Source organism: Bombina bombina, chromosome 4, assembly GCF_027579735.1.
Source record: "Bombina bombina isolate aBomBom1 chromosome 4, aBomBom1.pri, whole genome shotgun sequence".
NCBI classification, from domain to species: Eukaryota; Metazoa; Chordata; class Amphibia; order Anura; family Bombinatoridae; genus Bombina; species Bombina bombina.
Window position 1 is genome coordinate 107,881,373 of NC_069502.1, and position 13,723 is coordinate 107,895,095.

A 13,723-nucleotide genomic window follows, 5' to 3' on the forward strand; every position below is an offset into this window, starting at 1 on the left:
ACATGCCGTCTGAAACCCATGGTAAGGTTGTGTTAAGTAGTACTATTCTTAGCACTTTAATCCCTTTTACTCCCCCTATCGGGGGAGGTCTATATGGCCTGCCTGATTACCCTGACAAAATATTACAATAAGACATGCGGTCTGGGAGCCATGGTAACTAGGTTGTGTTAATTAGTACTATTCTTAGCACTTTAATCCCTGTTACTCCCCTTATCGGGGGAGGTCTATATGGCCTGCCTGATTACCCTGACAAAATATAACAATAAGACATGCGGTCAGGGAGCCATGGTAACTAGGTTGTGTTAAGTAGTACTATTCTTAGCACTTTAATCCCTGTTACTCCCCCTATCGGGGGAGGTCTATATGGCCTGCCTAATTACCCTTACAAAATATAACAATAAGACATGCGGTCTGTGAGCCATGGTAAGGTTGTGTTAAGTAGTACTATTCTTAGCACTTTAATCCCTTTTACTCCCCCTATCGGGGGAGGTCTATATGGCCTGCCTGATTACCCTGACAAAATATAACAACAAGACATGCGGTCTGGGACCCATGGTAACTAGGTTGTGTTAAGTAGTACTATTCTTGGCACTTTAATCCCTGTTACTCCCCCTATTGGGGGAGGTATATATGGCCTGCATGATTACCCTGACAAAATATAACAAGACATGCGGTCTGGGACCCATGGTAACTAGGTTAAGTTAAGTAGTACTATTCTTAGCACTTTAATACGTGTTACTCCCCCTATCGGGGGAGGTCTATATGGCCTGCCTGATTACCCTGACAAAATATAACAACAAGACATGCAGTCTGTGACCCATGGTAAGGTTACTTGCTTTTGCACAATAGAGTACAGGTATGGCATCGATTTTAGAAACCCAAAGATAATTTTTAAGAACCGGGAGATGGAAAAAGATGCTTGGACACCCAGTACAGGTCTTTCTCCTTCAGCCTTTTTATATGAGGGTCCTGGACCCTCAACAGAAACAACAGCATGAAACACCACATATGCCATCCTTTTGCACAATAGAGTACAGGTATGGCATCGATTTTAGGAACCCGGAGATAATTTTTAGGAACCGGGAGATGGAAAAAGATGCTTGGACACCCAGTACAGGTTGTTCTCCTTCAGCCTTTTTATACGAGGGTCCCGGACCCTCAACAGAAACAACAGCATGAAACACCACATATGCCATCCTTTTGCACAATAGAGTACAAATATGGCATCAATTTTAGGAACCCAGAGATAATTTTTAGGAACCAGGAGATGGAAAAAGATGCTTGGACACCCAGTACAGGTAGTTCTCCTTCAGCCTTTTTATACGAGGTATCCGGACCCTCAACAGAAACAACATATGCCATCCTTTTGAACAATCCAGTACAGGTATGGCATCGATTTTATAAACCCGGAGATAATTTTTAGGATCTGGGAGATGGAATAAGATGCTGTGACACCCAGTACAGTTCGTTCTCCTTCAGCCTTTTGATGGAAAAAGATGCTTGGTCGGTCCTCCTACTTCAAATTTGGGGCACTGCGCGTGCAATCTACTGTGCCACCAGATATGAGTGGTGTGTTTCTCCACTGTACTGTTATCCTTGTACCCATGGGCAGTGCTGCGGAATCTGTTGGCAATTTATAAATAAAGAATAATAATAATATTCTTAACACTTTCATCAATGTTATGTGCCTTTTTTTTTGTTTGGGTTTTGTAGCCACAGTGCAGCACAAGAGGCCAGAAAAATTAGGCATGTCCAAATGCCTGAAAAATTAGGTACAGCAGCGGCCCGAAAAATTTATGTTTGTAAAACAGTTATAAAGTGCCCTAAAACCTTGCGGCTTGAACACTAGTTGTTGGCGGATAAGTCACGCAAGTCATCCGGCATTCGAAGATAAAATACAGCAGTGTGTGTACCATTTGTAGCCCAAGGCAGCTCATCTCATCAGGCCTTTTTTACTCAAATGTATCGCCCAGTGTCAGTCCCTTCGGGATCCATCCCTCATTCATTTTAATAAAGGTGAGATAATCAAGGCCTTTTTGACCTAGGAGACTTTTCTTCTCAGTGCCAAAACCTCCTGCTGCACTGAAGGTCCTTTCTGACAGGACACTTGAAGCGGGGCAGGCCAGAAGTTCGATTGCAAATTGGGATAGCTCAGGCCACAGGTGAAGCCTGCACACCCAGTAGTCAAGGGGTCCATCGCTCCTCAGAGTGTCGAGATCTGCAGTTAATGCTAGGTAGTCTGCTACCTGTCGGTTGAGTCTTTCTCTGATGCTGGATCCCGAAGGGCTGTGGCGATTCATAGGAGTTAAAAAGGTCCGCATGTCCTCCATCAACAACACGTCTGGAAAGCGTCCTGTCCTTGCCGGCATGGTTGTGGGAGGAGGAGGAGGATTACTTTCATCTCTTCCCCTGTTAGATTCCCGTTGTGCTGTGACATCACCCTTATACGCTGTGTAAAGCATAGTTTTTAATTTATTTTTGAACTGCTCCATCCTTTCCGACTTGAAGGAATTTGGTAACATTTCAGTCACTTTAAGCTTATACTGGGGGTCTAGTAGCATGGACACCCAGTACAGGTCATTCTCCTTCAGCTTTTTTATACGAGGGTCCCTCAACAGGCACGACAGCATGAAAGACCCCATTTGCACAAGGTTGTATGCCGAGCTAATCATGTCCCGTTCCTCGTCCTCACTGATGTCACTGAAGGTATCTTCTTCCCCCCCAGCCACATACAACACCATGGGTACCAGATAGGTGACAACAACGAGCACACTGGGATGCCTGTTGTGGTTGTCTTTCCTCCTCCTCCTCAAAGCCACATTCCTCCTCTGACTCCTCTTCCTCACAATCCTCTTCCTGCGTTGCCGCTGTTCCAGCAAGCAATGCTGATAAGGCTGTTTCTGGTGGTGATGGAGACCACAACTCTTCCTCTTCCTCTTCACGCTCATCTACGGCCTGATCCAGCACTCTTCGCAGGGCATGCTCCAGGAAGAAAACAAATGGTATGATGTCGCTGATGGTGCCTTCGGTGCGACTGACAAGGTTTGTCAACTCCTCAAAAGGACGCATGAGCCTACAGGCATTGCGCATGAGCGTCCAGTAATTTGGAAAAAAAATCCCCAGCTCCCCAGAGGCTGTCCTAGCACCCCGGTCATTCAAATACTCGTTAACAGCTTTTTCTTGTTGGAGCAGGTGGTCAAACATTAGGAGTGTTGAATTCCAACGTGTCAGGCTGTCGTAAATCAAGCGCCTCACTGGCAGGTTGTTTCGACGCTGGATATCGGACAAGTGCGCCATGGCCATGTAGGAACGCCTGAAATGGCCACACACCTTCCTGTCCTGCTTCAGGACGTTCTGTAAGCCTGGGTACTTATGCACAAAGCGTTGTACAATCAGATTACACACACAGTGTCACACCAGTGCAAGTCATATCTGCTAAAACAGTAGTGTACATACATTTAAAAAAACCCACCTTTTTTATTGTGAAATAATAGCAGTCAGTTTCCCTCACACGTGTGCGCTCCAGGTCCTGCCAGGGCACAGTGTCACACCAGTGCAAGTCATCTCTACTAAAACAGTAGTGTACATACATTTAAAAAAAAAACAACAACCTTTTTTTACTGTGAAATAATAGCAGTCTGTTTCCCTCACACGTGTGCGTTCCAGGTCCTGCCAGGGCACAGTGTCACACCAGTGCAAGTCATATCTGCTAAAACAGTAGTGTACATACATTTAAAAAAAAAAAAACTTTTTTATTGTGAAATAATAGCAGTCAGTTTCCCTCACACGTGTGCACTCCAGGTCCTGCCAGGGCACAGTGTCACACCAGTGCAAGTCATATCTACTAAAACAGTAGTGTACATATATTTAAAAAAAACAAAACCTTTTTTTACTGTGAAATAATAGCAGTCAGTTTCCCTCACACGTGTGCGTTCCAGGTCCTGCCAGGGCACAGTGTCACACTAGTGTAAGTCATATCTGCTAAAACACTACCTCAACGATACAACATCATACCTGATGTTTTAAAGCACGTTATTCTAAACAATTTAGGAATGTTAGGTGATTTATGCCCTTTATTGATTAAAACCAGACTTTGCATCAACTATGTAATTTTCCATGGGAGTTTGCCATGGATCCCCCTCCGGCATACCACAGTACAGGTGTTAGTCCCCTTGAAACAACTTTTCCATCACTTTTGTAGCCAGAAAGAGTCCCTGTGGGTTTTAAAATCGCCTGCCTATTGAAGTCTATGGCGGATCGCCCGGTTCGCCGGTTCGCGAACTTTTGTGGAAGTTCGCGTTCGCCGTTCACTATATGAAACCCAATTTTTTTTCTATCATGATTCAGATAGAGCATGTAATTTTAAGTAACTTTCTAATTTACTCCTATTATCAATTTTTCTTCTTTACATTTAGCCACCAATCAGCAAGCGCTGCCCAGGCATTGAACCAAAAAGGGGCTGGCTTCTAAGCTTACATTCCTGCTATTTCAAATAAAGTTGCCAAGAGAACTAGAAAAATTGATTATAGGAGTAAATTAGAAAGTTGCTTAAAATTGCATGCACTATCTGAATCATTTGGGTTTTATATCCCTTTAACTAATTGAGTTACTGCTTTTTGTTTTTCTTACTGTTTTATTTGGTATGTATTTTCCAGAAATACAATAAAGAACAATAAATACAATAAAAGTATTTAAAATTGTAAATTTAGGACGTAAAACTTATTTCTACTCATTTATTTTAAACAAACATTCTGCTAGATTACGAGTCTTGCAGCGTTGAGAGGTCCCAACGCTGCTTTTTAACGCCCGCTGGTATTATGCGTCTGGCAGGTACAGATGTGCCGCTCACTTTTCTTCCGCGACTCGAGCTTACCGCAAATCCCCTTACGTAAATTGCGTATCCTATCTTTTTAATGGGATTTTCCTAACGCCGGTATTACTACTAGTGAGCGGTAGACCCTCTCCTGTCAAGACTCCTACCGCATTTAAAAGTCAGTAGTTAAGTGTTTTATGGGCTAACGCCGTAACATAAAACTCTTAACTAAAGTGCTAAAAAGTACACTAACACCCATAAACTACCTATTAACCCCTAAACTGAGCCCCCCCCTGCCACATCGGAAACACATAAAGTTTTTAACTCCTAATCTGCCGACCCTAAAATCGCCAACACCTACCTACATTTATTAACCCCTAATCTGCCGACCCCAACGTCGCTGCTACTATTTTAAATTTATTAACCCCTAAACCTAAGTCTAAACCTAAGTCTAACACCCTGTAATGATAGTGTAGTGTTAGGTGTAATTGTAATTTAGGTTAGGATTTATTTTACAGGTATATTTTTATTTATTTTAACTAGAACGTTATTAAATAGTTATTAACTATTTAATAACTACTGTACCTAGTTAAAATAAATACAAACTTGCCTGTAAAATAAAAATAAACCCTGAGATAGCTACAATATAACTATTGTTCCAATCAGCCAATAGAATGCAAGCTCAATTCTATTGGCTGATTGGATCAGCCAATAGGATTTTTTCTACCTTAATTCCGATTGGCTGATAAAATCCTATCAGCCAATCGGAATTCAAGGGACGCCATCTTGGATGACGTCATTTAAAGGAACCTTCATTCGTCGGGAGTTGTAGGAAGAAGAGGATGCTCTGCGTCGGCTGGCTTCAAGATGGACCCGCTCCGCTCCGGATGGATGAAGATAGATGATGCCGCCTGGATGAAGACTTCTGCCCGTCTGGAGTTCCTCTTCTGCCTGGATCGGATGAAGACTTCTGCCCCTCTGGAGGACCACTTTTGCCCGGCTGGGTGAGGACGGCTCAAGGTAGGGTGATCTTCAAGGGGGTAGTGTTAGGTTTAATTAAGGGGGGATTGGGTGGGTTTTAGAGTAGGGTTGGGTGTGTGGGTGGTGGGTTTTAATGTTGGGGGGGGTATTTTTTACAGGTAAAAGAGCTGATTACTTTGGGGCAATGCCCCGCAAAAAGCCCTTTTAAGGGCTATTTGTAATTTAGTATAGGGTAGGGAATTTTATTATTTTGGGAGGCTTTTTTATTTTATTAGGGGGATTAGATTAGGTGTAATTAGTTTAAAATTCTTGCAATTATTTTTTTTATTTTCTGTAATTTAGTGTTTGTTTTTTTGTACTTTAGTTTATTTAATTTAATTGTATTTAATTGTAGTTAGTTTAGGTAATTAATTTAATGATAGTGTAGTGTTAGGTGTAATTGTAATTTAGGTTAGGATTTATTTTACAGGTATATTTGTATTTATTTTAACTACGAAGTTATTAAATAGTTAATAACTATTTAATAATTATTCTACCTAGTTAAAATATAAACAAAGTTGCCTGTAAAATAAATATAAACCCTAAGATAGATACAAATGTAACTATTAGTTATATTGTAGCTATCTTATGGTTTATTTTACAAGTAAGTATTTAGTTTTAAATAGGATTCATTTATTTAATTGTAGTTATTTTCTTTAGATTTATTTAAATTATATTTAAATTAGGGGTTGTTAGGGTTAGGGTTAGACTTAGGTTTAGGGGTTAATAAATTTAATATAGTAGCAGCGACGATGGTGGCGACAGATTAGGGGTTAATAATTGTAGGTAGGTTGCGGCGACGATGTGGGGCAGAATAGGGGTTAATAATTGTAGGTAGGTTGCGGCGATGATGGGGGGCAGATTAGGGGTTAATAAATATAATGTAGGGTTCGGCGATGTTGGGGGCATCAGATTAGGGTTCATAAGTATAATGTTGGTGGCGGCAGTGTCCGGAGTGGCAGATTAGGGGTTAATAATATAATGCAGGTGGCGACGATGTCGGGGGCGCAGATTAGGGGTTAATAAGTGTAAGATTAGGGGTGTTTAGACTCGGGGTTCATGTTAGGTGTAGACATAACTTTTGTCTCCCCATAGGAATCAATGGGGCTGCGTTAGAAGCTGAACGCTGCTTTTTTTCAGCCCGATCTGCCCCATTGATTCCTATGGTGAAATCGTGCATGAGCACGTTTTGCAAGCTCGCTGCTACCGTAAGCAATGCTGGTATTGAGGTGAGATGTGCAGCTAAATTTTGCTCTACGTTCACTTTTTTACGGCTAACGCAGGGTTTAAAAAAAACCGTAATACCAGCGTTGTCTTAAGGGAGCGTTGAAAAAATAATGCTCGTTAGCAACGCACCCCTGTTACCGCAAAACTTGTCATCTCGGTGATTGACTGTTAACTGATTTAGCTTAGCTTTATTTTGAATTTACAATTTTGTTTGTCAGGCATTGTGGCTGCCAACTACATAGTTAAATAACGTCTAAGGTTACATAAGATCCTAGTCAAAGGTGCAAGTCAGTGACGCATTAACTTTACAACATTATTTTCATCGATAAATGTATGGCTACTCTAATCAGAGGTTGTTTAGACTTAAAAGAGAGATCATTGCTGTACGGTAGATGCAAGTCTGTGATTGGCTGCATGTACAATATTGATGAAAAAAGCAAGTAAGGGGTGAGCTTACAATACATATACATTTTTTTTTTTTTGTTTAAGTAAAAAAATCAATAAAAGAAGCAAATAATGTTATTTCTTCCATGTCCTCATAGCTATTGGAACACAGTTCTAGGCTCACAGAGCAGGGATTCTCATAGACAAAGTTTAAAGGTGTTCACAAGCAAACACTCCATGTAAGTCATGGTCACATCACATTTATTTGAGCGTATTTTATTTTTGCTTACACTATGCTCAAAAGTGAGCTACAAAATTTGTTTGTCTCTTTGATTAGCACATTTTAAACTGAGCTATGAGAGATACTTGGGCGCCAATTTAACAAATAGCGGGCGGACATGATTTGCTGTAGCAGATCATGTTCGTCCGACATCGCTAAATGCCAACAGCATATGCTGTCGGCATTTAACATTGGACAAGCATTTCTGGTGAAATGCTTGTGCAATGCTGCCCCCTGCACATATGCAGCCAATCAGCCGCTAGCAGTGGGTGTCAATCATCCCTATCGTATCTGATGGAGATGATTGCATTCCGCCACCTCAGAGGTTGCAGATGAGTTAAGGAGTAGCGGTCTTATGACAGCTGCTTCTTAATTTATGTTTCCAGTGACCCAGAAACATCTGGCGGATCAAGCAACATCTGCTGCTTGATAAATCTCCCCCATGGCCTTGACATCAGACATGTGGGTCAACAATATGGTACTCTATACCCCACAATATTTAGAAATACAGCAATTCATTTAGCTGTTTTCCATTTGAAAATGCAATCTTGGATTAAATTTGTGCTTGTTAATAGCTCAAGCTTAATCCAAGATTACATCTGGTAAACCTTTATAAAACTGTGCTTTTAATTTATACTTTTTCAGGTTTTACCACTATGTACACATTTATTATTTTTTACGTACTACAATCTCTACAGAGATTTTTCTATGGATGAAGACTATGAATATTATATATGATTTTGTATTACTCATTAGGACACTTTCTGTATTGGAAACCTCTTTTGGACACATTTTTTACACAGCCTTTGACATTTTTCACACATTTCGGACATTCCTATTACTATATGCGCATATATGTTTAAGGTTTTCTATGGTATCGGTCCATACAACTATTAAAGGGACAGTAAAGTATCTGGCAAATATCTACTGTTAATTACCTTTAAAGATGATCTGCAAATGCCTTTGTAAGTTTTGGACATTCAACTATTTGATGCATGACTATTAAAATAAAATAAATAAATAAATACTAACTACCTGAGCAGTATGTCAGGTCAGTGCCCAAAACTATACATTGTGAAATGATCAGGTTTGAAACAATCACACAAACTTTAGATTGAAATAACTTAAAAGTTTAATATAAAAAATATTTTGATCTTCCCAAAGTCATTTTACAATTAATAATGATCTGAAAGAAGAAAACTGCAACAGTGCATGCTTACGATATATACATTTTTCTGTGTGTTTGTTTTTAAACCATGCTTGTACTAGAAACACTAAACAAGAAATATTGCCTTAAAACTTTATATCTCTGGAACTAATTTTTTTTTCACCAAATAAAAAAGAATAATTGAAAGTATCTAAAAAACACTTGATCCATCACATTGTGGGCTCCATTTATCAAGCAGTGGTTCCAGATTCAGAGGCCTATTGTACAATCAGGACGATTGACAGTCTCTGCTAGTGGCTGATTGGTCGCCAGTGAGCAGAAGGGAATTGTGAATCATGTCCATCATGTGCACATGCACAAACACACATGCGCCCAACTGCAACTTTAAAACTTGTTGCCCAGCATGGATTGCCTTGCCAGATCTCTCCCCTGTATGTGTTGGTCAAACATCAATGAAAAAATCCACAATGGCATAACAAAATATTTATTTTTATTTTTATACATTTTCTTCAATGTTCCATAATTCTGAGCAGAATCATAAGTCAGAACTATACAAATATCCAGTGTGAAATGATGTTTATACAAATAAAAGATTAAACAAAAAATAATATTTTAAAAATTACAAATAAAGCTTATAAATAAAAAAGTAAGGTAAGCAACTTTATTTAGGGCCAGATTACAAGTAGATCGCAAAACTGCTCATTTGCGCTCCACTTGTAATACCAGCGCGTGCAAATGTGTGCTGGTATTATAAGTGCAGTGCAATGTGAAGGCGACCACACCTTCGCATTCCATGGAAGCTTTGCGCTCACGAGATCGCGCCTCCATAGGCTCCAATGGGAGCCTCTTTCTGATGCCGATAGACACGGCACAGAACCTAGCACAGTGAAGTGGGTAAGTCGCGCAGCATTGGGCAGCTTATTTAAAATATATGTGTATGAATATATACATATATTTATGTGTTCATATGTGTATATACACATATTGACACATAAATATTTATGTATACAGGTAGTGCTCAGTTTTTCGCCGGGGTTAGTTTCCAGAAGGAATGGTTGTAATTAGAAACCATTGTAAATTGAAACCCAGTTCATAATGTAAGTCAGTGGAAAGTGAGGGAGTTAGGTTACAGGACCCTCTCAAAATTGACATAAGTAACACCTAATACATTATTTTTAAAGCTTTGAAATAAAGACTTTAAATGCTAAACATCATTATAAACCTAATAAAATAATCACATAACACAGAATATATCATCAAACTAAGTTTAATGAACAAAAACATTTGCTAAACAGCATTACAAACCTAATAAAATAATCACACAAAACAGAATGGATCATCAAACTAAGTTTAATGAACAAAAACATTTTTTTTACTTGCATTTTTCTGCAAACAGTTATCTGCATTGTTAGCATGTTAGATAATATTGGGTCTGCAGTTATTCTATGCATTCCAGTCTGGACTGATTTATAGGCACCCTGACCTTCAAGCAGCTGGGCAGGAAGTTAAAAGGGAAGTGGCTGCTAGATCTTGTTCCTTTGAAAGCTGCTCGATAGCTCAGGTCTAGTTACACTGATTAATTTTAGCCTGCTTGGCTTGCATATCTTTGCTGAAACACAAGCGTACAGCTCCACCTACTGGCCTGCCCTTATTTTAATCAATGCACTGCTTCTCAGTGCTTTTCAATAACAGTCACATGACTGGAAAAAAGGGCGTTATTCTGAAATGGCGCAAATTGAACCAGCGCAAAAATAGGGCCACCTGTATAAGTATATATATATATATATATATATATATTTACAGTTTCAACACAGTCCCCATAGACCACTATGTAAAGGCACCTTTTAGTGCCGTTATTAACACCCCACATCCGCTAGCTTTAACCACTTATAACAGCTTCATGCAGTTATTTAAAAAGAAATAAAGATGCTTATTTTAGGGGAAATTGGGGGACATTTATTTAATTAACCAGAGGTCTGGTTGGTTATTTAACGTGTGCCGGTAAACAGTCAAATTTGCCCCGTTACGGGCGTACATTAAATTAGCTCTCCACTTGTAATCTAGCCCTTAATGTGTATGCATTTTTACAAAATGATTACAAACTTGCTAATTGTTAACAAATTCTAAGTACGTGGCAAAGCGCATAACTGATATGGCTTTGGCCCTCTGGTAAACCCTTCTGTTGGGGTGAGCTCAACATCCAAATCACCTGGAGGTGGTTGGAATGTGAATTTTTGCAGCAGTCTTGTGAAGAACAGGAAAAGCTCCATTCTGGCTAGATTTTCCCCAGCACATACTCTTCGTCCTATGAAAAAAAAAATATTAATGTGTACATATTTAATATACTTGTTTTGGTCGTGTAACAGAAACTATAAGTTTATCTCATACATTAGAAATTAAAAAATAAATATAATTATGCATTAAATAACTTGGAAAAGTGAAGTAGAAATTTGAAACTAGGGGTGTTCATCCCGATGCTTTGGTAGCTCTTTTCGATTTATTCTTGTGAATAAGTGCAACACACTATACATGAGCATTTGGATCCTTCGTTAGGGCACGAATACGAAAGTATGCACAATAAGGCTTTTTTCAGAACCGGATTGATTCTTCTGCAATTATCACTACTTTAAGATCTGGTTTGATTTGCACGGATCTTCTTAACGTGGTGATCTTGCGCAAGAATCAATCTGGCTTTGAAAAGAGCCTAATTGCACATACTTCTGCATTCGTGTCCTAACGAAGGATCTGAATGCTCATGTCTACAACACACTAAGATCTGTGTAAATCCAGATCTTAGTGTGCTGCAGTTTCACAATAATAAATACTGCTCTGAAACGAGCTGAACGTCACAAGCGTTTCTTATTCAGATGCTACTGAAGCAACCGAACACACACCCCTATTTGCTTATTGGCTGATAGGTACTTTCTGGTAATGTTCATTGGCAGATAGGAACAAATTCTCATTATAAAAATCAGCTATTGAATTGAGCATTATCATTAAGTACCTATCAGCCAATGAGCCATACATTTCAGGATCAATAAACAGTTTTCACTTAACATTTTTAAGGCAAAAATAATTAAATTCTGCATTTTCATATGGATAGCATAAATGTTGAGTTATCTAATGTCCCCATGGGTGTCTACAAGGGAGGGGGGCATCTGCATGAGGTCACTCCCCCTCCTCATATTTGCTATGAGTCATGTAGGGGGATTTCCCCTCCCACCACCTTTTTAACAGCAGCAAAAAATAAGGTATCTCATTAATTCATTAATAGCACTTTTAGCATTTTAACACATAGCATTCTGGAATTTGAAGTTCACAATTACCCTCTAAGTATTGTGTCACTGCAGTTCTGAACTCTAGTTCCCAATATGCATTGTACAGGTGTGGGGAGTGAGCTTCCTGTATGGCAGAAAGTTTTTCATGCGGTCACTACCCCTCATGTGGGATATGAGTCATGTAGGGGGATTTCCACTCCCATACCTTTTTAACAGCAGCAAAGAATAAGGTATCTCATTAATTTATTAATTGCACTATGCTCTGAGTTAACACTTTCTTTCCTCCTACTAACATACTGAAAAAGTACGTTAGCAGTTTTAGGGGTTATATGTATAGGTTAACATATATTGGTTCTTTTGTATTTAATTTTGATTATGTTTTTTTTTTTCTTTATAACTGTATAATACAAAAGATCAAATAAATAAAGCACTAAATAATAAATAAAACTATATGCGCCTGTATTTTAATTTATAAGTTAGGAGCCTGGATAAAAACATTCATTTTATTACAACCAAAAAAAAAAGTTCAGCATATAGTGACTCCAAAATGTATCTGTGTGTGTGTTTATTGTCTGGGCATATTTCCCTTTATTGACCCCGCCCATGAATGTCCCTTTAACTAATAAGATTTATTTCTAGCATGGGTGCAGTTAAAGTATCATCATTTTGCATGTTGTTATAAATAGACATGTGAATGGACAAAAAATGAGCTTCGGATTAATTATTTGTCAAAGAAACAAAATGATTTCACTTTGTCCTATATCTAGTCACGGGGTTGTTTGGAAATTATTTGGTAACAAAAATACAATCAATTATTTACTATGGGGAATGGCATCAGGAGAAGGTCAGCAGCTTAAACTTAAATAAAGTTAAATGAGTAGGTAGCGCTACTGCACAAGTGTTTTAGCTGTTAAAACAGAAAACTGGAGAAATCATAAAAAAGATGCTAAAAACATAATTTATGTAAGAACTTACCTGATAAATTCATTTCTTTCATATTAGCAAGAGTCCATAAGCTAGTGACATATGGGATATACATTCCTACCAGGAGGGGCAAAGTTTCCCAAACCTTAAAATGCCTATAAATACACCCCTCACCACACCCACAATTCAGTTTAACGAATAGCCAAGTAGTGGGGTGATAAAGGAGCGAAAGCATCAAGAAAATAAGGAATTGGAATAATTGTGCTTTATACAAAAAAATCATAACCACCACAAAAAAGGGTGGGCCTCATGGACTCCTGCTAATATGAAAGAAATGAATTTATCAGGTAAGTTCTTACATAAATTATGTTTTCTTTCATGTAATTAGCAAGAGTCCATGAGCTAGTGACGTATGGGATAGTAGATACCCAAGATGTGGAACTTACACGCAAGAGTCACTAGAGAGGGAGGGATAAAATAAAGACAGCCAATTCCGCTGAAAAAAATAATCCACAACCCAAAACAAAAGTTTTAATCTTTATAATGAAAAAAACTGAAATTATAAGCAGACGAATCAAACAGAAACAGCTGCCTGAAGTACTTTTCTACCAAAAACTGCTTCAGAAGAA

The 13,723-nt window shown here is 38.8% G+C and overlaps 1 protein-coding gene across 2 annotated transcripts in view; it reads right to left on the minus strand.

The window, feature by feature from the left end:
- Nucleotides 1–9,360: 9,360 nt before the first annotated feature.
- LOC128655962 (cytochrome P450 2K1) overlaps nt 9,361–13,723 on the minus strand; it is a 103,099-nt gene continuing 98,736 nt past the window's right edge. For both annotated transcript variants that reach the window (XM_053709572.1, XM_053709573.1), the window contains one exon: nt 9,361–11,197. In XM_053709572.1, coding sequence (XP_053565547.1) covers nt 11,016–11,197 — 182 coding nt within the window. In that variant the 3' untranslated portion in view covers nt 9,361–11,015. The remainder of the gene's footprint in view (nt 11,198–13,723) is intronic.